We start from the raw sequence: 27,432 nt of genomic DNA, 5'->3' as shown, positions 1-27,432 counted from the left end.
TTGCCTGAGTTTGGAGGGCTGGAAGGAATTCATTATAAAGAGTCCATCATGGCTGGAGTGTTGGGGTGGGGTTGGGAGGTGAGAGGTGCGAGATGGGCTGTAGAAGTGAGCAGAAGAGAGGTCTTAGGTGATCTTTAATGTCATGCTGAGGGTGTTGTACTTTATCCTGCAGGCTGTGGGGAGCCACTAAAGGAGCATGAGCAAGCAAGCAGCATAACCAGACTTAGGTGCAGCAGCAGCCCTGAGGGTGGAGGGAGCAAGGCTGATGATAGGCAGGTGTCCCTGTCTAGGTGAGGACTGATGAAGGCCTGAGCTGAGGCAGAGATAGGAAGAAATGATTAGGAACAGATTAGGAAGGGGTGTCCAAATTTAGGAGAAGTCCCAGGAGAGAGTCATGTTATGGAAGCCAAAGGTTTTAAGGAGGGCGTGATCGTTAATGTAGTTCTGATGCTGCCACAAGATCAAGTAAAATAGCTAATAAAAAATATCTACTGGGGGCTGGCCTGTTGGCATAGTGGTTAAGTTCATGCGCTCCGCTTTGGCAGCCTGGCGTTCGCAGGTTTGGATCCCTGGCATGGACCTACACACTGTTCATCAAGCCATGACGTGGCAAGCGTCCCACATATAAAATAGAGGAGGATAGGCACAGATATTAGCTCAGGGCCAGTCTTCCTCAGCAGAAAGAGGAGGATTGGCAACAGATGTTAGCTCAGGGTCAATCTTCCTCACCAAAAAAAAAAAAAAAGATATAATAAAAAAAGTATCTACTAATTTCAACAATGCAAGAAGTCAGTGACAAGCTTTGCTGGATCATTTTTTATTGTTATACACCTGAGAGTTGGTAGATGAGGGTTTTGAATCTAGTTCTGACCCCAAAGCCCATGTGCATCCTTTCTGCTATACCAGATGAACTCCATTTTACATCTGCAGAAATGCCGTGTAGAGTCTTTCTTCCTTTTAATAAAATATGGTGATTTTCTTTGGTTTGGTAAAACCAAATGCTTTGAGAACACAGCTGCCTGCATGAAGAAATGATTTTTTAAACAAGGACAGCAGCAATTTGTGTATGGAAGCTTACAGAATCTCATGGAATTGATACGTTTTTTTTTTTTGGTAAGGAACATTGGCCCTGAGCTAATATCTGTTGCCAATCTTCCTCTTTTTGTTTGAGGAAGATCAGCCCTGAGCTAACATCTGTGACAGTCTTCCTCTATTTTGTATGTGGGACGCTGCCACAGCGTGGCTTGATGAGCGGTGTAGGTCAGGGCCTGGGATCTGAACCTGCAAACCCCAGGCTGCCGAAGTAGAGCGCGCGAACCTAACCACTACGCCACCGGGCTGGCCCCAGGAATTGATATCTTTTATTAGGCCTCAGTTAGCCTGTCTTATCCAAATTATTAATTACATTTTCTCCAGGCAGATAAGAATCAAACATCACTGTCAATGCTATTGTAGTCTCATTTCATAAAGGCCATATGACTCCTAAAGTGTGTCACAAAAGCCACCATCCTTCCTGCAGTTGAAGAAACAAGGGCTTCATTCTCTTCTGTTTAAAGATGTCTCTTTTGACAGAGAGCAGTTGTGAACAGTAGGTTTGTTTTCCTACAGGTGGGAGAGGACAGTTCAGTATCTAACAACAGAGGTTGAAAGAAGATATGATTGCAATTTTACGTTATAAAGTGTGTGGGTAAGGTCCACAAATTTTGTTCATCAGATTCCTCTATTCTAGTTGAAAGTTTTACACAGCAGGCAGTGAACTATCCAGGTTTATTATCCTAGGAGGTATTAAAGAATTGAAGAAACTTTAGAAGTGTGGATAAATTCATGGCTGATAAATAGTCAAGAGGAATTATCGAGAGAATCTACCAAAAAAATTCTTTGGAATGTCAAGGAGCCGCTTGGCACAGTATGAGCTGGAAGGACCTTGATTTTGACCTGGTTCTGACCTGTCTTTAAAACAGCAAATGTTCACAGAGCACTTGTATGTACAAAGCACCTCGTTGGGTGCTCTGGGAGAAAACAAATAGACCCTGTCCTGCCGGGGCTCACCAGCTAGAGGGAGAAGATAAATGTGTACAGCAGTAACTGCTACAAAGCAAGTTAAGGCAAGTCCTGTGACAGAGGGGCAGAGAAGGTGGAATCCCCTTGGCAGACTCTGGTGAGCCTCTTAGAGGAGGCGTGTCTTGAGACTGTATTACAAAATGAATAGAAGTTCAACAGCAAAGCAGGAGAGAAGGACTTTGCAGGTGGAGGGAAGAGCTTAAGCATCTCTTCAGAATTGGGAGAGTTGCTGAACAACTTCGAGAAAGGTGAGTGCTGCGAATGGGTGTGGTTTGAGCAGGCAGAGTGTGAGAGGTCAGACTGAAGTTTTGTAAGTGTCTGATTTGCAAGGGTTGGAAACCCTTGGCTGAGGAAAGGCTGAAAAGTTTCCACTTGATTCTATTCAGAGTGAAAAACCAGCAAAGATTTTAGAGCAGTGGACTGACGTAATCAGAACTCCACTTTCAGAAAGTTTAGTGTTTGGTAGAATGGAGAAGGGAGAGAGGAAGCTAGACTGTTTGGAGGTTGTTGCTGTAGACCGGGCCACAGGCATTGAGGGCCTAGGCCAGGATGAGAGGAGTAGAGAGAGAAGAGATTTGGAATGCCTTTGAAAAAAAAAGTATTTTTTATTATAAAATAATGCAAATATATAAATAATACAAAAATGTAGGCTCATTTAGAGGAATAAAATTAAAAACCCCATAGGAACAACTACCATTTAAACATTTTGATATACTTTCTTCATTGTTTTTCTTAAGCATAAGTAGCCGGTTTAAATTTTAGTCCATAGTAGGGTATAAAATACCACTTTCCTTTACTTCTCTAAACTGTCTTTAATCCGCAGCAAGCCACTTCCTGCAGGCTGGTGGAAAATTCTCGCTGTGAGTATAGGGGTTCTCTTCCTCTCTTGCCGTGGGATCATATAAGAATCCCATGGTTCTTAACCCCCTGATGTCCAGACTTAGCATTTCTCAGCCGTTCCCTATCTGGTGCACTGAAGGTGGTGAGGCCTTGGGGGGTAATTCTTTCCCACAAGTGCCAACTTTTACTCTGGTCGAGTTATTTTCACTTCCTCTGCTTAAAGCACTTTCCTCTCTCCATTCCCTCTTTGAGACAGCCTAGCATAACCTTCCTTAATGTGCTTTTACTAACATAATGTTGGCCTCTTTTTTCTGGGATAGGAATAGGGAAACATGAGTTAGGTTTGTTTTTTTGTTTTACTATTTAAAAATAACTTCCTCTGATAGGTGATATGGTGAGTTACAATACTCCATTTGCAATTTTGGCTCCTGCGGTTTTCTGTGTCATTTTTATGCTTCCAGAATATTCCACTGTATAGGTATGCATAATTTACTTGTAGATAACGTGAAGTAAGCAACTCTGCACATAAAAGTTTTGCTGTATTTTGGATAGATTCCAGAGGTAGAATTACTGAGTCAAAGAGCATGACTTTTTTTGTGTGTGTGAGGAAGGTTAGCCCTGAGCTAACATCCTTTGCGAATCCTCCTCTTTTTGCTGAGGAGGATTGGCCCTGGGCTAACATCCATGCCCATCTTCCTCTACTTTATATGGGACACCGCCACAGATGGCTTGACAAGAGGTGTGTCGGTTGGCTCCCGGGATCCGAACCTGCCAACCCCAGGCCGCCGAAGCAGAGCGCATGAACTTAACCACTATGCCACGGGGCCAGCCCCAGAGCATGACTTTTTCTTATTATCACCAAATCACCCTTTATTAGTATTCTGTCACTGTACCACAAACTTAGCAGCTTGAAACATCTGTTTTTATTAGCTCACAGTTCTGTAGGTCAGAGGTCCAGGCATCGCGTGGCTGGTTTCTCTGTTCAGCATCTCATAGGCTGAAATCCAGCCATCCGTCGACTGTGTTCTCATCTGGAGGCTGGGTTGGCTAAAGAAGAATCGGCTGACAAGTTTATTCAGGTTGTTGGCAGTATTCGGTTCCTGGGGGTTATAGGACTGAGGTCCCTGTTTTCTTGCTGGTCCTCATTTAGGGGTTACTCTCAGCTCCTAGAAGCCTCTCTCAGGTCCTTGCCATCCGGTCTCTCCATCTTCACAGCCAGCAACAGACAATCTCCCTCATGAGAGTAAATCTCTCACCCTTTGATCTCTGAATTCTTCTGTCTCTGGCCTCTAGACCTGGTTTTAAAGGGCTGATGTGATTAGATCTCTCTGTCTCCCCCCACCCTCCCAAGAACTTTTTCATCATTTCAAACAGAAAGTCTGTAATCATTAAACAATAACTCTCCCTTCCCCACTCCCCGCAGCCCCTGGCAACCTCTATTCTACTTTCTGTTTCTATGAATTTACCTATTCTAGGTACCTCAAATAAGTGGAATCATGCAATATTTGTCCTTTTGTGCCTGGCTTATTTCACTTAGCATAATGTTTTCAAGGTTCATCCATGTCGTAGCATATATGCCATTGTATGTATATACCACGTTTTGTTTATCCATTCATCTGCTGATGGACATTTGGGTTGTTTCAGGTCTATCTTAAGGTCAATTGATTTGGGACCTTAATTACATCTACAAAATCCATCACAGCTGTACCTAGATTAGTGTTTGAATAATGGCGAGAATATGTGTGTGTACCCCAAGGGCCCAGAATCTTGGGGCCACCTTAGGATTCTGCCTACCACACACCCTCTAAAAAGATTGTATACCCCTGGATGGAGGTACCGTCTTGCCCTCTTTCATACCTTAATCTATAAATTGAAGAGTTCTGGAAACGGCATCTCATTTCACTGCCTGCCTTTCCAGCTGGGCTTTTGTCTGCTCACGACTGTAGTGGAATGAAGGATGCATAATAATCACTTTTCAGCCTCCAGTGAGAGCAGTGTGGCTTCTTGTCCCCAGTATTACCTGTGACATGTTTCTTGAGGGTGTATAAGTGTCAGGAACCCATTAATGAGACCATTGAGAGTGAGGAAGAGAATTTCTGTTTACTGTTTACTGTTTGTGATTTGTGAGTGTAGCAGAATATACAAAATGGATTCTCTCTTAATAGTCTCTTGGGAAGAACTTAGAGCTTTTAATAACCAAACAGTGGCACACATTGTTTCAGATAATACCCTGAGAATGCAGTAGGATTTGAACTTGTCCAAATAAGAGAATTTGGGGCTGTAACTGCCATGATTAAAATCAGCCTCATGCTTCAGCCTGAATGTAAATTCATTTAATTCAGTGTGGCCTTTTGGGAACTGGAAATTGGATCCTGAAAAGATGGTGTTCCCTAGGAGTTGAGAGACCTAGGAAATGGCAACTAGTAAAATGTGCTAGAAATCTGAGATTAAATGGGAACTGGGCATTTCAATAACAAGAATATGACCATGGATTCAGCAGGGGTGGTGTTTGACTGTTACCAATGGCCATTTGGCTTGGAGGAGGAGTCCATGCCCTTCGGAAAGGAGTGGGTGTGTTGTGTATGTGTGTGTGATGTCTCAGGTTAGGTTTTGCTTAGAAGGGCCTCTTTTTTTTTTTTGTTGGGAAGATCAGCCCTGAGCTAACATCCATGCCAATCCTCCTCTTTTTGCTGAGGAAGACTGGCCCTGGGCTAACATCTGTGCCCGTCTTCCTCCACTTTATATGAGACGCCGCCATAGCATGGCCTGACAAGTGGTGCGTCGGTGCACACCCGGGATCCGAACCCGGGCCGCCAGCAGCGGAGCACGTGCACTTAACCGCTAAGCCATGGGGCCGGCCCCAGAAGGGCCTCTTAATAGCTCTGTTTGTACCGAGCTAGTCAGATTCTCCAAGGGCTCCAGGAGTTCTGTCTCCTCAATTTAGAATACACCAGTTTGGTTGTGTGTAGTCCTGGTGTCGAGGGGAACACATAGCAGCTGCCCTATTGTGGAAGGTGAATGTGAGATTCAGATTAGAACTAGAAGGGGTAAAAGTGTCCATTGTAGAGAACTAATGATACCTGCCAGCTGGGGACTATTTGGGTCATAGGAAGAGTAAGACCCAAAGGTGACTGCCTGCCTGTCTTCTCCAACCTGAGCTGGCTCTGCTGGCAGAACTGAATCTGTGTTCTCTCTCACAGGCAACTGCAATGTCTGTGGACTGTCTGGGGCAGTATGCAGTGCTTTCTGGGTAAGTGAGCTTGCACAGTTTGCCACGATTTCTGGGAATAAATTGTAAATCAAGAGGTTTCTGGGAAATTGGGAAATACTCTTATATTTAAGGATTATGGTCATAGGGTTTAGTTCTGCTATCCTAGTGACCTCAGGGCTATTTATAGAGATTATTTGCAGTTTATTTTTGTCTCTGCCCTAACAGATAAGCAATAAAATTCCTTTGAAATTTCAGTGACTGGTAATTTCAGTGACTTGCAATTTTCTGTTTACTGCACAGACTCTTAAGAAAGATGCTATGTGGCACAGTCTGACAGGTAGTTAGTTACTAGGATTGAGGGGATGGGGTTCTAGATTGGCAGTGCCATTAATTATGAGCCCCTGGACATTTATTCAGTTGGCCTTCCCTGGACTTCAGTTTTCTCATGGAGAAATTTGATTTCATCACGAAGAAATCGAACTACATAATTTCTGTGGTGTCTTCTGGCTCAAAATTTTTAAGATTCTGGCAATTAAGGGCCATCCGTGCATTTGCTAATCCCCTATCATTGTACCAACATGATAAAAATTTAATGTTCAGGTCCTCTCTTCCCTTTCATATTACTCCATATCACTACTCCTACCTCTCAAATTCAGCTGTGTTTTCATTAACTTTGCTGTTCATGAACCGATTTGTAAATCAATGAAGTACTTTCTTTTCTATTAACTTCATTATTTTATTTTGAAATCATGTTTTAATTTACCTTTAAAAAAAAACACATAGCAAACATTTAAATAATTCAAAAGGTTATACAGCGGAAAGTAAATTTCCCTCCTCCCTCTGACCCCCATCCCCAGAGACAGTTATCGATACCATTTTCTGATGTGGCTCTGGATGCATAGATAAGGAAAAATTGGTGTCTCTTTTCTGTCCCTCCCTATTCATTTCTTTTGTTTTTTTTGGTGGAAGATTAGCCTTGAGCTAACATCTGTTGCCAATCCTCCTCTTTTTTGCTGAGGAAGATTGGCCCTGGGCTAACATCTGTGCCCATCTTTCTACTTTATATGGGACGCTGCAACAGTATGGTTTGACAAGTGGTGTGTTGGTCTGTGCCCGGGATCCTAACCTGTGAACCCCGGGCTGCCAAAGTGGAGCACGTGAACTTAACCGCTACACCACTGGGCTGGCCCCATTCGCTTCTTTTTTTAAACAGAATTATATTGAGATACAGTTCACATATCATACAATTCACCCATTTAAAGTGTACAATTCGATGGTTTTTGGTATATATTATTAATTTCCTACTCAGTTTTTAAAACTTTTTTTTTTTTAATCAAGGAAATACCTATACATAGTTTAAAGACTCAAGTAGCACTAGAAGGCTTACATTGTCAGATAGTGGAATCTTACCTCAATGTTTCCCCACCCCTGATCCCATTCACCAGAAGCAATTACTTGAGACACTTTTAGCTAGTTCTTTTGGATTGCCTCCATTTTTTTCAAATAATATACCTATACTGCTTTATTGTGATTTATCCATTATAGATATGACAAATTGACTTCTACAATAGAAGATGAGAATTTAGCATTTTTACTTTGCTCTGTGGGTCCCTTACATACATTCCTAACCTTCCCCTTCCTTCCAATATAGTTATATAACAATTGCTGGGTTGAATCAGTATTTGGGGTTCTTTTTCTCAGAGTTATTGGTGAGAGATCCTAGGCCATTCTGATTCTGGACTCTGTATGTGACCTATTTTTTCTCTTTGGAAGCTTTAAAATCTTATCTTTGTCTCTAGTGTGATCTTCATCTCTAGTGAGTGTGAAATTTCCACCGTGATTGCTTTGGTGTATATCTTTTTTCATTCACTGCATTGGGCACTTAGAGGGCTCCCCCCTTTTTTTACAATATGACTTGTTTTCTCTAAACAAATAGAAGCATAACATACACTTAGCATCATGTAGCCGTATTAACAACCCTTAAAATGCTCTCAGGTGCCCTGGAATAACTGTGTCTCAAATGTTAGACTTCTTAGTTCACTGAGGTGGGTATTGTCATTCATAGCATTCTAGGAGAGAGTGGGATTACGTAACTGGTAATCATGCAAGTGTGCCTGTTTAGGTGTGTTCTTAGATATGTATACATCCATATTATTTTTCAATGTGATCTTAAAGTTCACTGTTTCATTTTCTTATGTTGAACCTTAAAATATGTGTAATAAAGTGTGTACTTAAGTGAACAGCTCAAATAAATTTACAAATGTATACACCCATGTGATCCTTGTTCAGATTAAGATACAGAACAATTTTTAGCACCCGGGAAAACCCTTTCAGTCTGCAAATCTGTGTCTTTTAGTTTGGAGAGATTTTCCTGCATTATGTCTTTTTTTTTTTTTTTTTTGCTGAGAAGGATTTGCCCTGAGCTAACATCAGTTGCCAATCTTCCTCTTTTTGCTTGAGGAATATTCGCCCTGAGCTAACATCTGTGCCAGTCTTCTTCTATTTTGTATGTGGGTTGCCACCACAGCATAGCCACGGATGAGTGGTGTAGGTCCTTGACTGGGAACTGAACCTGGGCTGCTGAAGCGGAGCATGCCGAACTTAACCACTAGGCCACGGGGCTGGCCCTGCATTTTGTCTTTGATAATTTCCCCCTCTGTTTCCTCTTCTCATTGTTTCTGGAGCTACTGTTAGTCCATGCTGGATATCCTGTATGGATTCTCTTTTGGTCTTTTTGTTTTGCATTCTGGAAGTTTTCCTCAACTTGAACTTCCAACTCTTCTATCAGGTTTCTTTATTTCGACTATTATTTTAATTTCCAAGAGCTTTTTCTTGTTCTCCGTTCTTTACATTGTCTTCTTATATCTCTCTGAGAGTATTAATTCTAGGTTTGTTTCTTTTTCCTCTGTGCTACCCGTTTCCTTTTTTTTCTTTTGATTGTGTTGGTCTCTGTCTTTCTAGTGACTGATGCTCATGGCTCTCTGTTCATATTAAAGGGATTGGAACCTCTGTTTACATGGGTGATCGTGGGGTTCACCATAGGGAGACCAGATGGGAACCAGGCCTTTCTGTTGGAGGATCCCAAATGTCATTATCTCCAAGGTTTTGTTGTTATTGTTATTTGTTTGTTTGCTTTTGTTTTTTCTTGGGCTGGTCATTTCTTCCTGAGAATACTTCTGTCACTAATCCCTGTCTGAAGACTAAAAGCAAAGCGTAAGGAGTACTAAGTAGGGGAAAAGGCCTGAGGACCTCACATTCCACTTCATGTTCTGTGCTGAGCGCAGCTCCTCCGCTTTGCTTCTGCTGTGCCTCTTGTCCCAGGCCTGGCGCTTCTCTGAAGTAGTTTCTCTAAAGCACATCACCCACCCTGTACCCTGATGAAGAAGAGGTGGTCACCTGGCTCTGTGGGTGGGCAGAAACCACTCTCCTTAGCACTCTTTCAGACAATTCCCCTTGTTTTGTTGTTTTGTCCTGCTTTTGGTTCTCCAGCCCTCTCTCTCGCCCTCACTTGTAGACTGAAGCCTCCAGTCCCTGAGCCGTCCTGGGTTCTGCAGTGTGAATCAGCTTGCTTCTCATTCACTTCCCCTTTGCAGGCACTTGGGCCTTAGCTTTCTTTCCTCTAGATCAATTACCATTTGTCCATCCACTTTTCATTTCTATTCGCATTGTCTTTGTCTTTGTGGATTTCTGTCTTTTATGTTTTTACTCTTATTTTAGTGGGTCTTCAGTGGGAAATGAGGACAAACGTGTATGTTCAGTCAGGCATATTTATCCTCAAGTGCCTGCTTTCTGCTTTTCCGCATTTGCTCTGTGACGTCTCTAAACTCCCCTGTTGACACACACCCCGTATGTGTAGCTCTTAGCCTTTTCCTGGTTTTTGTTCTAATGGGAAGGTGCCGTCCTGCCTGCCTCAGGGTCAGGTGATTCCTTCGGAGGAGGTCAGAGGTTCTGGATCTTTGTTCTGCACCAACTTTCTTAGAAGTCCTGGAATTCTGTGAATTTGTGTCTTACCTGTGTTTTCCTTCTTCTCCCTTAACCATCCCTCCTCGAGTTTCAGCTAGAGTCTTACATGCCACTTTAGCTTTCCATTTCCTACCTCTTCTGAGCAGGGACTGTTCTCTTCCTTCATTATTGAGCCCACCTATCTTCGTTGATGTCCAGGGGCTTGGAGTGCCATCTAACGAAGAATCGGCAGCTGATGGCTGCTGAGATGTTGATTCACACACCAAAGATTTTTTACTTAAAAGGGAAATAGGCAAACATATGACATCTCTGTTTTCAGATTCTTTATGTTGATTGGCACCTTGAACATTATTGTCACTTAATATGTTATTTTAATATTATTATATTTTGGTTATTATTTCCCCTCCTGATAGATTTAATTTAGTTTTCCTTCACCAAGTAGTCCACTTGCAAGGGAGTTTGAGATTTTCTACAGAATATTTGGCTAAGTGATAAGTGATAAGTGATGTGTTTAATTTAACACACGTTTATTGAATTCAAAGCACTGTGCCTAGTGATGAGGACATACAGAGATATTCGAGACATGGTCCGTCCTCCAAACTCTTAGTTTGTTCGGGACAAGAGCCTTAACATTAGGAGTTCTGTGGAGATAAATGCTGCAGTCGAAATGCAGACTGCATAGTGAGAGTAATGTAGAAGCAGTGACTGGTCCTAGCTGGGGGATTGGAAAAGGCTGGGAGAGAGGTAGGGTTGGAGTTGAATCTGGTAGGAAGAGGTCAGACTCCATGGCTATTGAAGGGAAGACCATGTTTAGAGGTAGACTCATAGGGTTACGGCTCCTGCTTGTCTAACAGCCACCTTGAGTTACTCTTGTCGCTTGCCTAACAGCCACCTTGAGTTACTCTTGTCACTTGGATGCCTTTCAGAGTACATAAACATCGTCTATCTCTGGGGATTTTTTGGGCACTGCTTGCAAACCATATGTAATTCTAAAGGTACTTTTCTATCTTAACGCTAATGCTGTTATATTGTTATAATGTTGATGTTGTTTTCCTAGCCGCCGATTCCTATACATCGTTAATCTAGATGCCCCTTTCGAAGGTCACCGAAAGATCTCTCGCCAGAGCAAATGGGACGTCGGAGCTGTACAGTGGAATCCTCATGACAGCTTTGCACACTATTTTGCAGCTTCGGTGAGCTCATTTAAGGAGTATAGAAAAGGCTTTTCAATGTGTGATCTTGGGCTGGTCGATCTATATTCTGTGTAGAGAAGAGAATGTAACTCATTTCTCAGGCAGAAAGGAGGTGTGAATGGTTCTAAAAGGAAGATGGAGGTAAATTACAGATTAAAAAATATATATATATGAAAAATGTTTGCTGGTACCATTGGTGTCAGACCTTGTGTTTCTAAGGATTGAATCCAGATTTTGAAAGGGAAAGGGGTAGATGCCTCTATTTCTTGTGTGATAAGAACATGTTTTCTTTAGCAGGAATGTAACTAGCCAGTGACTCAGAAATATGTTCTAAGGGGGAACTGGTGAGCTGGGCTGGGGTTGACCTTCATTGCTTTCAGAGGGATCAGAAGATTCCATACACTCTTCCACTCAAAGGAAGGGATTCTTTCTTGATTGGGATTCAATAGATCGGTTAACCCCCTAAAATTTTATATGCCTGTTTATATGTGAATTTTTCCAAGGAAAAGATGCATAATACATTTTATTAGATGTTCCGAGGGATTCATAACTGAAAAAAGATCTGGGCTAGATCATCTCTGATATCTTTTGCCAGATTCTATATCAGCATTCTATTCTCTTAGAACAATTCGAGATCTTAACCTTTGGCTCCTTTTGCATTGGGCTGGAAGGACAGTATTTAAAGGAACCCTTCTTACCACCCAGGGGATATGACTATTCATGGTGCTGTCTGGATGTGTTCTTATGAGAAATGACAGTCTGTGAGAGGAAAGCACCTGAGAAACAAAAGAAGAGCAACACTGTCAGCTTTAGAAGAAACAAAAAGCTGCTCTTCCTCATCATTTCCAGAACCGAATCTGACTATCTAACTTTAACCATGGACGTCTGAGGTTGAACTGGTTTTGGAGACTGTTCTGAAAGAGAAGGAGAGAGTCAGTCCACTGCTTTGCCATTCTCAACCTCTCTCCTGTGTATTAGGAAGAATGCTTTTTTGTTGGCTTATACCTCTAGGCCCTTTATCTCCCCTCTCCCCTTCAGTCCCTGATCATTTGGTCCAGGGTTTCTCAAGGTCGGCACTATTGACATGTTAGGCCAGATAATTCTTCATGGTGGGCGCTGTCCTGTGCATTGTAGGAGATTTACCAGCATCCCTGGCCGCTACCCACTAGATCCCAGTAGCATCTCCCCTCGTCCTCGTCATGACAACCAAAAATGTCTCTAGATATTGTCAAATGTCCCCTAGGAGGCAAAATCGCCCTATCGGGAACCACTGATTTAGGCTGAACCCCTCAGTACTTGCCCCAGGTGGATCAACACTGCGTTGGTGTAGGAGTGGTGAGAAAGACTGCCTTTTAAAATATTTTTTTGCTGAGGAAGATTTACCCTGAGCTAACATCTGTTGCCAGTCTTCCTCTATTTTGTATGTGGGTCACTGCCACAGCGTGGCCACGAGTGGTGTAGGTCCATGTCTAGGAACCCAAGCGGAGCATGCTGAACTTAACTGTAACCACAGGCCCATTTAGAGCCAGTTTGAACAGACCCCAACTCTTATCAACAAAGTGATTAAGGATTGTCTTTCAGAAAAATTGCAAAGTCACGCAGCCAGGGCATGCGCAAAAGAAGAAATCGTGACCTGAAACGACCTCGGAACCAAAGAGCTTCCTTCTACGGAATCCAAGGACCAGGGCGTGACCGGAACTTGAAAGCCGGACTAGTATCAGAAGCAAGGGGTCCCTCATTCAGGAAAATCTGGTGTTAAAATTCCTTCCCAATTTCATCATAGATGTTTAGAACCTCATCATAAATGTTTAAAACCTTACCATAAATACCTGAAGCCCACCAATTGAAACCTGTCCCACCAGCGTTTCCATGTGCCAACCTGTTCTCCCCAACCTCTTAAATTTTGTCCCAAATCCTGAATCGGGGAGACAGCTCTGACTGCGCATGCCCCCTATCTCCCTGGAGATCGATCTCGCAGAATAAAAGCTGATTTCTCCCCTCAAAGGCTGATGCCATAATTAATTGGCTCGTTTATGTGCATCGGGCAGAGAACCCCAATTTTGTGCAATAACATAACCACTGTGCCACTGGGGCTGGCCCTGGCCTTTTTTTTTAGACAATCATTTTAAAGTGAACAATTCGGTATCATTTACTACATTCACAATGTTGTGTAACCACTACTTCTGTCTAGTTCCCAAACATTCCATCGTTCCAAAGTGAGACCCTGTACCATTAAGCAGTTTCTCCCCATTACCCTCTCCCCGCAGTCCCTGGCAACCACCAGTCTGTGTTCTGTATCTATGGATTTATCTATTTGGGTATTTCATATAAATGAAATTATACAGTATGTGACCTTTTGTGTGTGGCTTCTTTATCCATGTTGTTACTGAGCAAAGGCTCTCTCCACCCAATGCACACAGAACCTGATACTGTGGTACACCAGTCTTTGAGGGAAGATGTTTTATTATGCAATCAGTTGGTAAGGAGATGAAAGGAAGGCTGTCAACTCTGTCTCCCCTATCCAGGGTATAGGCTGAGCTTTAAGGCATCAGGGAGGGCAGGCTGCCATGTGGAAGCACTGGCAGGATCAGTTTTGATTGGCGGATCAAAATTGTCTCTTCTGGCCATGCTCCTGGCTGGCTCACAGCCCCTGAAAAATAGCCTTAACACTCTGTTAAGACGAGGTCAACACAGTAAACAAGGGTAAAGTTGTTAGTAGATTTAAGTCATTGCCTTTATTGATAAGAGTTTCTAGAGATTTAGTCATCCTCTCCTTCCTGGTACAGAGAGGAAGGCATCCTTACAAATGGAGATTTCTCTTATAAATGTAAATTTCCCTTACAAATGGGTAACTTCTACTAAGTTTTCAGAGCTTTTCCCTGTGTCTGCTGTTTCTTAAAAATAATCAGCCTAAAATAATTCTTATGCCAAAGAGGCATATTTTGGGGTGACAAATTCTGTTCCCAGTCCTGTGGTTATAGTGTTGTAGTGTGTATCAGTACTTCACTCCTTTTCATGGCCATATAATATTCCGTTGTATGGGTACACTACATTTAGCTTATTTGTTCATCCACTGATGGACATTTGAGCTGGCTATTGTGAATAAGTGCTGATATGAACGTGTATACATGTACTTTTTTTTGGTACTTGTTTTCAATTCTTTTGGGTATGGACCTAGGAGCAGAATTGCAGGGTTATATGTTAGTCTGTGTTTAACTTTTTGAAGCACCAAACTGTTTTTCACAAACTGTAACTGTGTTACAGTTCTACCAGCAATGCACAAGGGTTCCAATTTCACCACATCTTGCTAACACTTATTTCCTGTTTTGTTTTTTTTTTAATTTTTTTAGTATAGCCATCCTAGTGGATGTGAGGTGGTACCTCACTGTGGTTTTGATTTGCATTTCCCTAATGACTAATTATGTTGAGCATCTTTTCATGTGCCTGTTGTCCATTTGTATGTGTTTTTTGGAGAAATGTCTTTTCACATCCTTTGCCCATTTTTGAACTGGATTGTTTGTCTTTTTGCTGTTGAATTCTAAGAGTTCTTTATATATTCTTGATACTAGGCCCTTATTAGATATATGATTTGCAAATATTTTCTCCAGTTCTGTAGATTGTCTTTTTACTTTCTTGATAGTGTCCTTTGATACATAAAAGTTTTAATTTTGATGAAGTTCAAGTCATTGATTTTGTTTCTTTTATTGTTCTTGGTTGGAAGGCAGCATTTTTCAGGAGAGGCAGCCTTTTTGGAGTTGGGCAAATCTAAGGTCAGGTCCTAGTTTCATCACTCACTTTTATCTTGAGCACCCACTCAACTTTTGAGCCTCATCTGTGCTATGGGTGATGACACCTTGTGTGCAGTGTGGTGGGAAGGATCAGAGGGCAGGTTTTTTAAGGTGCCTAGTTCATAGACTGGCACTAGCAGATCCTCTGGAAATGGCAGGGAATATTATTGTAAGATGAGGGGGCTTTTCTTTTCACTCCTATTCCCATTGGAAGCTATTTTGAATGCTAACCTTTCACAGGAACCTTACCTATTTAGAATTGGAATCTGGCATTTCAGGATAAAAATCTCAGAACTTTATACATCTGTCTTTCTCTGAGCTAAAATGAAAATCAGCCTATTATATATATCAATTCGATATATATTATTATTAAACGGCCTATTAGTAGTCCTTATTTACTTTTCAGTGAATTCATAAGCTCATGATATTTAGGAAGCCTTTGCTGGTTTATTGTTTCTTTAAGTGAAATTTTAGTTTGATTGAAGCTTTCTTTTCTTCTTTTTCTGAGGTTAGCTCAAATGTTAATTGTACTTATTTCTGAAAAGGTTAACCTGTAGGGTCTTTGCTGTGCAAGTTGGTTTCTATGTGGCTTCCCCTTTTCAGCCTTAAGCACATTAGGCTGAGAGCATATATTCTGATGTACTACCTGCTGCCTTCTTTCCCTTTTTCTTTTCAGAGTAACCAACGGATTGACCTTTATAAGTGGAAAGACGGCAGTGGGGAAGTTGGCACAACCTTACAAGGCCATACTCGCGTAATCAGGTAGGCACCAGCCCTCCACAACTCCCTGGCCTGTCTCGCTATGTCAGTCCCTTGAGGAGTGAAATGAAGACACCCTCCTCCTCCCATGGCTTGACCCTCTGTGTTGCATTGGCCTTGGGTGGCTGCTAGGTCATTAGCATTCACTGAGATGATGGCTTTCACAGGGAAGAACAACAGGTATTTAGGAACCAGCGCTCGTGTAGCTGTTAACCTTGACCCTAGAAGACGCTTGGGTACAGCCCAGTCCAGCGTAAAAGATTAGAGGTGGTTTTTGCCACAGGAGGGAGATGAAGTTATGCCAGCACAATCCCTCAGCTCTCAGTTGGCAGTGCCCAGGACTACAGAGACATCAGGACGCAGCCCTTTGCTCTTTCTCCATCAGCTGTGGTTCACCACCTAGAACTCCTGCATCACAGTCTGTTATCCACATGCACAGTTGCCTCCCACTCGTGACCTTCCACTTGGCTTCTGGAGTGCTTCTTGATCCATCCTTTCCTTGGGCCACTGTTTCTGGGTGGGGAATCCTTGTTCTGGGAAGTAGCAACAGGGAGTGCAGGAGTGGTAAAGCTTACCTGGGGAGTGATGGGAAAGGCTAGACCACCGGCCTGTGTTAACTGTTTGTGTAGTAACTGCCTTTCTGGGAGTGAGGGCCTGAGTAGGAGAACCAGAGGCCTGCTTGCCCTCCTTGAAAGCTGTGTAGCAACATGGCCCTTTGCCACTGCTTTAGGAGATGTTGGTTTTACTCAAGGTACCTGTGTTGAGTCTGATTTAGAACACGATAAGTCAAAAATTACTTTGTGTTTTTCCTTTGTTTTGTCTGTTTAGTGTGTGTGTGTATTTTAGTTGAAATGCTCCATTTCTTTTTTTGGGAGCAGCTGATAGTATAGCTGGTGATGACAGGGGGAAGGACCAGAAAGTTTCCTTCAGAGCTCAATAAGTCTTGTTCTTTCCTGATGAACTTTGGAGATTCCCAGCCTAACCCGTGTTAAGAGGCCCATTAATGGCGACTTTCTGAAGCCACTAGAAACTAAATCTGTTAGTGGTTTGGAACTGGACTCTGAATTTTTTCTCTTTGTTGTTGTTCTGTTTGTTTCTTGTGTTCCCAGCGACTTGGACTGGGCAGTGTTTGAGCCAGATCTCCTGGTTACCAGCTCTGTGGACACCTACATCTACATTTGGGATATCAAGTAAGAACAATTAAGGGCCATAACCACTTGGTTGTGGGACGATCTGGGAGCTTCGTTTTAGATATTGGGTGTCTTGGTTTGGTTTCCTCTGGATGCAGACCCTGAGACAAGGATACATTGCAGACATGTTATTTAGGAGGTGAAAGAAACACTGTAGGGGGATGGAGAAGAGAGACAAGATCGAGAAGGCCACAAATAGAGGGTGCATTATCATTATCCACTGTGAGCAGGTGGGTACCACTGTGAACAGGTGGAGTTTAATCTTACTGGGACTACTAAGTGCTAGTGTAAAACTCCCTCATCAAAGGTGTTCCACCTTCAAAGGCTAAGGAAGTGGGGCTGCTATTCACTGTCAGTCATTGGTGGCCCCCAGGGACCTTAATTCCCTGGCACTTCAGTCCTGTCAGAAAGGTTTGCAAAACAGGCTTCAGCAGCCCGGGAAATCCCTTTGGCAGAGAAACACAGGTGCTGGCATTTGGAAGTAAAGCTAAAGTTTACTGAAGTGGCAAGTGGCGATGGGGGATTTGATGGGCACAGACACACGTCTACTACAGCAGGCGGTACTTGGAGACACATCTACTGGGCTCTTTACTCACTCTTTGTGAGGCTTCAATTCCCCATCCGTAAAAGGGGGCTGAGAGCCACCTGGTAGAGTTACTCTTCGTGGAGTAAAGAGTAAGGAGCACACGGCCCAACCCTGGCACATCATAAGTTCTTAATAAATGTCTATTCCCTTCTTCCCTTAGAGAGCAAAGTTCCCTTTGCCATAACAGTTAGAGGTAACTAACTAGAGAGTCTATAGAGTCTCCCAGACGGGACACATCTTCCCTCACCAGGCTACTCTGCTCCCAAATGGCAGTGGCTGTGTGAAGTTTTACACTGAAAGGTTAGCTGTAGGCAGAAGACAAGCCAGATACGGAGATTTGACAGACCAGACAGACCAGTGAAAGGGATTCCTAGGGAGTAAGGGTGTGTAACCTGCATTCCGTACAGATTAGCTCTTCAGAGGTGATGAGTCTGTAAAGGCAGTGCCAGAGGGAGAAAAGGAGCACAAAATCCAGAGAAATGGAAGAGAGAAGCTCTTAAACAAAAAACCAAAGGAGCTATGGAGCAAGGTTAGAGTATTGCTTATTTACATAAAACAATTTTCTTTTCTATTTTTTTTTGTGAGGAAGATTAGCCCTGAACTAACATCCGATGCCAATCCTCCTCTTTTTGCTGAGGAAGATTGGCCCTGGACTAACATTCGTGCTCATCTTCCTCTACTTTATATGGGACACCGCCACAGCATGGCTTGACAAGCGGTGCATCAATGCGCGCCTGGGATCCGAACCTGCGAACCCCGGGTCACCAAAGCAGAGCGTGCGAACTTAACCGCTACGCCACCAGGCCGGCTCCAAAACGATTATTTTCATAGTTTAAAGATTAAAAGACGCTGAACTGACAATTCATTTTCGTGTTTTTTAAATAGTAAGCTGGAGGTCAGATGTCAGATTTGCCTTGTGTGGCCCTCCTAGCCCTAGAGTGCCACCCAGTGCTGCCATTTTACCATTTATTGTGAACCGTGGAGCTTCTCTCTCCAAGAGTCTCCCATTGCATCCAGGAATAATTTTTTTTTAATAGTGGGTAAAAAACACAAAACATAAAATTTACCATCTTCACCACTTTTAAGTGTACAGTCAGTAGTGTTAAGTATACAGTCATGTGCCACATAATGATGTTTTGGTGAACGATGGACCACGTATACGATGGTGGTCCCATAGGATTAGTCCATCTAGCCTAGGTGTGTAGTAGGCTCTACCATCTAGGTTTGTGAAGTGTGCTCAATGATGTTCACACAATGACAAAATTGCCCAGTGATGCATTTCTCAGAGTGTATCCCTGTCATTAAATGGCGCATGACCATGCTCACAATGTTGTACAACAGATCTCTAGAACTTTTTCATCTTCTACAGCTAAAACTTTATACTTATTAAACAACAACTTCCATTTCCCCCTCCCCCACCCCCTGATAGTGATCATTCTACTTTCTGTTTCTATGAATTTGACTACTCTAGGGACCTCATATAAGTGGAATCATACAGTATTTGTCCTTTTGTGACTGACTTATTTGACTTAGCATTATGTCCTCAAGATTCATCCGTGTTGTAGCATGTGACAGGATTTCTTTCCTTTTTAAGACCTAATAATATTTCTCTGTATGTGTATGCCCCGTTTTGTTTATCCATTTGTCAGTCAGTAGACGCTTGGGTTGCTTCCACCTCTTGGCTATTGTGAACATCCAGAGCAGTTTTTTACTCTACCTTTGAAATGCTGTCAGGAAGGTTCTTGCAGAGTTACGCCTCTGTGACTGTACCCTTGTTCCACTAGGAGAAATGACACCAGGAAGGGATTCTTTTGGCTTCCTCCACTCCTACCTCAGGGTCGCCCAGGCCGTGCTGAATCATGTAGTTTGTTTTCTGTGAATACAGCTGTATGATTTGAAATTCAGACTTGGCCTCAATTGAAGTATCTGAGAAAGTTCATCTACCTGGGTGGAGACAGGCTTCTCTTTGCCCTTCTTTTTAAGGCCCTCACATTCCTACTGAACTCCAAGTACCCACTGAAAGGAAAGTGAAGAGAGGTGTGCAGAGGGGGGAAAACACCAGGTGGAGGTGGCATATGAATTGGGCATTTGATTTCTGACTTTTATATTTCAGAGACACAAGGAAACCTACCGTTGCACTGTCTGCTGTAGGTGAGTGTATACTTCGCCCTGGCTTCTTCATTCCGTTCCTTCCATTCCTTCTCTCACACTGACTGCCCCATGCCCCATGTTCTGTCATGGCTGGGTGGAATTCTAAGTCCCACATTGCAAGGGGCTTGCTTTATACTGCTCTCAGAAGTTAAGAGTCCAGACTGTCGAGTGTGGTCAGGAACTTATTTCAGAATTCAAGGACAGGAGCCAAATGGGTTTGTTTTTAAACTTTTTATTGTGGAAAATTTCAAATGTGTGGAAAAATAGAAGAAAATGAATTTCCTTGTATTCATCATCCAGCTTCAGCAGTTGTCAACGTATGGCCGATCTTATTTCATCTTTACCTCTACCCACTGTCCCACCCCCTACCCCCGTCCCCTTTGGGATTATTTTGAAGCAAATCTCAGGTATTATATCATTTCATCAACAAACATTTCAGTAAGTATTTTTTATAAGAATCCTTTAAAAAACATAATTACACTATTTAAGCAGTATTGAAATTTCCCCAATGCTCTCTCTCTCTCTTTTTTTTTTTTTTTTTACAAATTATTTGAATCAGAATCCAAATAAAGTCCTTACATGCAAGTGGTTAATATATTTCTCATCTTTTTAAATTGATGGGTTTCTTATCCCTCTCCTTTTTTGATTTGTTTTTCTTTTCCTGTGATTTATTTATTGAAGAAATCAGATTGTTTGTCCTGTGGTTTCCCACAATCTAGATTATGCTGCTTGTGTCCCCATGGTGTCATTTAATATGGATGCACTGAAACTTTGAAATTGCTTTCTGATCTCCCTGTTTTCATTGCTCAGTTGGAATTGACTATTTTTGGAATTCTGCATTGGGGCTGTTATGAGTATTCCCGCTACTTCCTGAGAGTAGAACTTGGGTGTGGAACTGGTATAACTCACAATGATGAAGCCCAATCATCAGTATTTGGCTTATATTATATTATCTCTCTCCTTTGTGTCTTCTTGGTACATCTGAATACACATTTGGTGTTTTGCTCCAAAATGATTACATGATTCTTCTTTTTTCCCCTTTACCCCCATACCTCATCATTTAAAGGTATTTAGCATCACAACTGTATTAAGCAGCTGGATTATCTGTTCTTTGGGGTTAGGGACTACGTCTGTCTTGTTCAATGCTGTAGGCCAAGGTCAGCATTTGTGCCTGACCCAGGAGATGCTCCCTGTAAATAGTTGTTAAGTGGATGTAGGAATCAAGCACCTGTGCCTTTGTGCTAAGTGCTTAACAAGTCTATTGATCTGGTGCCCCCCCCACCCCCTAATTTTAGGCACTTATGATCTGAGACATATAATGGCCCTCAGGCATGGTTGCAGAGGACATACAACTGAATGAAAATACAAATCGTCTGTAAATGCCTCAGTCACCTCCCCCTGACTTTATTACTTCTATTTTCAGGTTTCTAAGTTAGATTGGTTGTAGAGGAACTCTAAAATGAAAGTTCTTTTTTTCAGCCCACTTGTTAGAATTGCTTTCTTTTCTGTTATAGGTCCTTCTAAAAAGTAGAAGTAGGGGACTTCTTTCCTGTTTGCACCTGAGTGAGGTTTCTCAGTGGTGGCAAAGCTGCCCTGGGAGAAAAGAGGCTCATGAGAGGCTTGAGGACCTTTACTTTTTATTATTATTTTTTTTCGGTGAGGCATATTGGCCGTGAGCTAACATCTGTTGCCAGTCTTCCTCTTTTTGCTTGAGGAAGATCGGCCGTGAGCTAACATCTGTGTCAGTCTTCCTCTAATTTGTATGTGGGTCGCCACCACAGTATGGCTTGATGAGTGGTGTAGGTCCGCGAACCGGAAACCTGCAAACCCCGGGCCACTGAAGCGGAGCACGCCAAACTTAACCACTATGCCTGCGGGCCGGCCCCTTGAGGACCTTTATAGGCTGCTTGATCTAACATTCCCTGAAAGGAGCAGCCTTTGGATACTGCTGCTCCACAGAGTTCATGGTCCCCGTCTGTCCATGAGCACATTGTTTATACCTTTGGAGTAGAGAGTCACTAAGAGCATGTCCATGGGTACTCCAGAGTGTTCTCTGTCTGAGAACTCTTACAGTCTGGGACCTCTGACCCTGGTGTCATGATCCTAGTAAAGCAGATTGAATTAGGAGGTTCCCAGAATCCTTTGGGAGGCTTTATGTTCTGATAAACCTCCATTCCCACTTTTCCACTGGGAAAAGTATGTTTTCTTGGAACTCTTCAAATAACTCTGTCACGGGGAGATGAAGCAGGCTCTTCTTACTCATTCTTTAGCTGATACCCTTTCTTGCAAAGAAACTGGGTCTCTTAAGGAATACATTATCTTCCTCCGTCTTTAGGGATCTCCACCATTGGTTCTTAGGTGACTTAAGATGCCCTGTGTCTCAAGGAAAAAACACAACCAACAAACAAATACCCTTACCAAAACCAAGCAAGGATAAGTTCTGGGGCTTAACTCTAGTGCCTGTTAGATTCTAAGTCTTTGCTTTCTCTCTCACACTCTCTAGACTTCTTGGATCAGGTTGCTCTCCAAAGCCCTGGATCTGTTATGGTGTCCCCGGTAATAAACACCCACCCAAAGGGAGAGATGTCAAAGCAGAAATATCCTGTGTTGTCTGAGCAAGAACAGGAAGAGGCGGGAAGGAGAGCCATCCTTGTTCTGGTGCCTGAGGCCTTTACAGACCATTTGTATTTTTGTTCAGTTGGATGTTCTCTGCAGCCAGGCCTGCAAGCCATTATATGTCTCAGATCATAATTAATTAACTTGATTATTTTTAAGAGTCAGCTAGAAGTGCTATGTCCCAGTTTTCCGCATGTCTCAGCCCCTTCTGGCATCTTAAAGTAAGCCTCCTCTCTTAAGTAGCTCTTTTGTCATTGTTGTTACCTCTTTGTTTTGGCAGAATGGGAAAAGGACTGAGTTCACACAGTGCCAGGGATGTTCTCTTTCCCTAACTCAGTGCAGGGCCAGTGGTCATTTCTAACTGCTCATGGGGAGATGAGAGTGGGAGGGTGCACGTAACCTTCTGAGAGCAACACTGGGGCTTATTCTTCAGCTGAGCTTCAGCTGGAGGCTGTGTTTTTCCAAGACTGTCCCTCTGGAAAAAAAAAAAAAAGGGAAGGAGCAGGCATTGAGCTGAGGCCCTTCTTATTGGGAGCGCCAGCCTGGTCGTTGGAGAGATGAAGAGCAGGTTGTGTGATGAGTCAATTACCAACCAGCAGACCCGTCCTGAGCTATGGCTCTATAAGAAACTACATTTCCCTGCTGATTCTGCTCGGAGGTTATCTGTAGTTTTTTTTCCCAAGGGAGGTTATTTCCTCAATTAGGTGACTCTGATCCTGTTCCCATGTGTTAATTCATTTGTTTTTTGGCTTCATTTTCTCTTTAATGGTAGAGTTGGTGCAGTCATAGAAACTTGAAGGGTTCTGTGCTTATTCAGCCAGAACTCATTATCCAGCTCCCCTGGATGTGCTCCACTCTGGTTCGGAAGGCGTTGAGGGCAGCAGCTTTCTTCTTCTGATTTTTCTTTGCAGCGGGTGCCTCGCAGGTCAAATGGAATAAAAAAAATGCTAATTGCCTTGCCACCAGTCATGACGGGGATGTACGGATATGGGACAAGCGGGTAAGTAATCTCTTTTTCCCCCGCAGTTGGTCTTTAGTCTCTCCTAGAGGGTGTGCAGAGGATGTTGTGAGTAGCAGGACTTGTCTTGCAAGTCCAGGGTGCCCTGTGCAGTGTGGTAAATTGCCATTGTAAGATCACAGTACCAGATGACATTTGCTTCCCGATCAAGTTGGTGTTGAAGGAAGATAGGGAAGTGAGGCATTATGATCTGTGGTTGAGGAAATGAACTTGGCCTGACCTAAGTTAGAGTCTCATTTTGCTGCCTCCTAATTATGATATCAGGTGAGCCACTAAACTTCCCTAAGCCTCAGTTTCCTTATCTTCAAAATAAAGATAATGATAATGTATCATTGAGGAGATCAAGCGTGGGGGACCAGATGCTGTTCTAGCATGGTCAGCAGGCTTCTGACCCCTGCCCCAAACTGCAAGGGAAAACTAGTTGTTTTAGGACAGATGCCATCCTGAGTACTTCCAATCTAAATCACTGAGGCGGGGTACTCAGTATGCTCAAGTCCTCCCTTAGAAGTCCAGCTGTCCCATCAGCCTCAAAGAGCCTGTGGATCATGTATTCTCGCTGCAGCAGCTGGTGTAACTGGTAGGCATGAAAGAGGTGAAAGGTGCTGGGCTCCTGCTGCAATGGAAAGTCTGGTGGAAGTTTGGTGTGTTGGCGTCAGTGAGAATAATGGTGCAGGAGAAGAGCCTCCCCCACATCTAACTGCCAGACGATTGGGTAATAATGCACAGAGCAGTTGACTTGTGTACGATTTGGGGTGTGAATACTGCTTCCTGCTCTGCTGGAAATTCTCATCCTTTGTGGGGAGCACCTACTTTTACTTTTCCTGAAACTCGTTCAGGGGCTGTCCCAACTCGCCTGCTGACTGTCAAGTCTCAGCATGGCTTCTGGCCGCTCTGCTCCCTTCCCCTTCTAGCCGGAAATAAGAGCATAGAGTTAGAGAGAGGGGAGGGAAGTGAAGCAGAGACTGGGAGTCTGCTGGATTGGGTGCCAGGACCTGCTGGGGAACCAGTGTGCTGGCTGAACCCTCTGCCTTAGGTAGCTTAGATGAAAAGGTGATTTTTAAGTAGAGGTTGGATGGGTATGTCTTCTGTATGTTAGTTTTTGTGTCGGTCCCTTTAGTCCAGTCTGGTAATAGCCATTGTTCTCCCTCTTTATTTCTTAAATTAATAATTGGTTTTATTTATTTTGTTATTAGCATAGTATTTAAGTATTAGCATAGTATGGTAAACGGTTTAAATAAAATATGTTTGTTTAATTTGTAGTGCATACATATTTGCTTTAGACTGATTTCAGAGCCATAGGCAAGAGAAACAGTTTGGTATTTAGCCATGAACTCTCTCGGTACCTGTTTTCCAAAACAGTACTTGTGTCCTTATCTTGTAGAAATATATAGCTGAACTATTCCTTTCTAGTCTCCTGATTGTCCACTAATAACACTGACTTCCCTCAGCAAGCCTTTATCTATTTTGTTTGGAGGCTTTTAACTTTTTTTTTGACTATTAATATTTGGGACTTCTGCTCAGATGGATTGTAAAACTTGTTGGTCTTATTTTCACTTTTCTGGCACTCTCTAGTGTCAAAGCAGCACTCATGGCAGCAAGCATCAGAGGCTTAAAAAAGTGCAGTATCAGTGGTAACGTTGGATTTTCATTTGAACTCACGTATGACTAATAATACTAACATTTACCAAGTGTTTATTATGCGCAAGCATTGCTCTGAGAACTTTATGTGTATTGATTCATTTCTCTTTATAACTCGCCTTTAAAGTAGGTTCAGTTATTACTCCCAGTCTACTGATTAGTAAACTGAGGCACAGTCTGTTGTCAGGATTGGAACCCAGGAAGGCTGGTTCTGGAGACTGCACTCTTAACCTCATAGACTAATGCTAATTATGGAAGTAATACATGCTGTGTTACTTTGTAGAAAATATAAAAGAGAAAATAAAAATCATTCATAGTCCTATTACCCAGAGACAAATGCTAGCATTTTGGTGTTTTCTTATGCTTTTTTTTTTAACGTGGTTTATCATATCATGCACATAGTTCTACATGCTTTTTTTCGTTTAACATTACAACAGATGCATTTTGCCCATATTATAATCTCTAAGTATAATTTTTAGTGGCTACATCATATCGTGTCAGATAGCTGTTCTAAAATTGATTCTAAAATGTAATTATTCTCCACTTATTGATTATTTATGTTGTTTCTGGTTTTCTAGTGTTCCAAATCACACCAAAATGAACATCTTTTGTATCTAAAGCTTTTTATGAATTTGGAATATTCCCTTAAGAAAGGAAGATTTTAAGTCTCTTGATAAATATTGCCAAAGTTTTTCCCAAAAAAGTTGTACACGGACACCAGCAGTGACAAACTGCAGCTTCACTGCATTGAGTATTATTTACAAATAACTTCTAATTTGATAGCTTAAAAAAATCTTGTTTTAACATATATTTGTAAAGTTTCCTTCTGAGCTTGTTCGTTTTATATATGCTCGTTAATCACACATTGTTTTCTTTTGTGATGTGTGTTCATTCTCTTTTGGGGTCTTGGTGCTTGATCACTTTAAGATTGGTGGTTTTACCCTCAGATTGGGTCTGTTTGAATGTCAGCCCCTTTTCCAGGGTGATTGTGAAGAAGGGGAGCAGGAATTGCAGACCCCACTACTAAAGGGGAAAACACCCACTACCTTGTATCCTTCATTAAAGTCGTGCATGGGGCTGGAGCAGAAGGAAATTAGGCTCCCAGGCCCATATACAGAGCATGGGCGAAGGAGAGCTGGATAAGTCTTTTTCTGTCGTTGTTTTGTTTTAAACAAAACAAAGTGGAGTTTCTTAAGGATAGAGACGGGATCTGGTAGTACTTTTGTATCCCCACACAGCACCTAGCAGACTGTCATGTGGTAGACAATCAATGAGTTCTTTCTAAGTTGACGACACTCAGTGCTGATCCTGTTGTAGAAACCCAGTACAGCAGTGGAATATCTAGCAGCCCACCTCTCCAAAATCCATGGCCTGGACTGGCACCCAGACAGTGAGCACATTCTTGCTACCTCTAGTCAAGACAACTCTGTCAAGGTGAGTGACACCCACTGGGGCAGTTGGAGAGCTGTGTGTGGGAGGCATCAGGGGTGTATGACAGCACTTTCTTCGGAAGTAGGTTAGCATAGTATGTGTGTTTCAGGGATGTGTGTGCTTCTTGGGGAGCTGAGCAAGTAAACCTCGTTATGTAGCCTAGCAAGAGTGAAATAGTAGCATACATCTGATCTGGCTCCTAGAATTCAGTCAGAGGGTTTTCTTCTTTCCTTTTGTGAAAGGAAGTCAGAGACAAAAGCGTTTAGAAAAATAAAGCAGCGTACTTGCAAAGAAGTTGCCAGGAAGTCAGATTTCAGAAAGATTGGCCCATCAAAGAAAAAACACGACAGACTATAAATAAAGAAGAAAAGCCCACAAAATTGTTAACGTTACCAAGTTTACAATTAGTCTTTCTGGGATGGAGAAACAATTTCCTCACATGATTATCATATGTGCAAAAGTTATGACATCTTTAGTCAACAGCATTGCAAAAGTCAGGGAAAGAGTTGTTTTATGAGATTCTTTAACTTACAGGAAATGCTCAAGGGGTTATGTGTTTCGGTGACCCTGTTATTTTTGGTTTATCTCAGAGAGCAGTGGTTCTTATTTGTTTTTTCTTTCCAACTGTGGGATGTGATATGCACCCTTGTTCAAAAGGACGCAGGGCAGAGTCAGCCTTGCTCCACAGTTCCTCCTTGTGGTCAGGTCTCTGCCCGGAAGGACAGAGACCTGACCACAAAAGTTTGCTTAGCAATTTTGTGATTCAGCATTGTTAATTTAATGCTTTGTTTTACTTACACAAGCACATACAATGTCTTTTTGGTATGGTTAGCAAAACTAGAATCACACATTAAGGCTTAAAAGCTAACTTCTGTCTTGAGGTTTGTAAATCCCCTAGGGTTGTAATTTACTTTTATGTGCCAGAAGTGGTTTATTTTTTGGGGATTTGGGTTTTTGTCCCCATACCCAGATCAGCTTGTTTCCCAA

At 42.5% G+C, this 27,432-nt stretch overlaps 1 protein-coding gene across 7 annotated transcripts in view; it reads left to right on the top strand.

Annotated features, from left to right (window-relative positions):
• Window positions 1–27,432, top strand: part of WDR59 (WD repeat domain 59) — a 94,337-nt gene that overhangs the window by 11,500 nt on the left and 55,405 nt on the right. For 5 of the 7 annotated variants that reach the window (XR_009216437.1, XR_009216438.1, XM_058528282.1 and 2 more), the window contains exons 2-8: window positions 6,102–6,151; window positions 11,133–11,268; window positions 15,733–15,818; window positions 16,925–17,005; window positions 19,705–19,742; window positions 23,270–23,358; window positions 26,332–26,448. Coding sequence is in view for 5 of the 7 variants with exons in the window: in XM_058528282.1 (XP_058384265.1) it covers window positions 6,102–6,151; window positions 11,133–11,268; window positions 15,733–15,818; window positions 16,925–17,005; window positions 19,705–19,742; window positions 23,270–23,358; window positions 26,332–26,448 (597 nt within the window). In the remaining 2 variants the exon portion in view is untranslated. Of the gene's footprint in view, window positions 1–1,608; window positions 1,688–6,101; window positions 6,152–11,132; window positions 11,269–15,732; window positions 15,819–16,924; window positions 17,006–19,704; window positions 19,743–23,269; window positions 23,359–26,331; window positions 26,449–27,432 lie in introns of all 7 variants that reach the window. The other 2 variants (XM_058528280.1, XM_058528281.1) reach the window with 2 other exon arrangements.

The sequence above is a fragment of the Diceros bicornis genome, chromosome 32 (assembly GCF_020826845.1).
Source record: "Diceros bicornis minor isolate mBicDic1 chromosome 32, mDicBic1.mat.cur, whole genome shotgun sequence".
NCBI lineage: Eukaryota > Metazoa > Chordata > Mammalia > Perissodactyla > Rhinocerotidae > Diceros > Diceros bicornis.
Note: the sequence above shows the minus strand (reverse complement) of the source record. Positions and strands in the feature narration are given on the sequence as shown.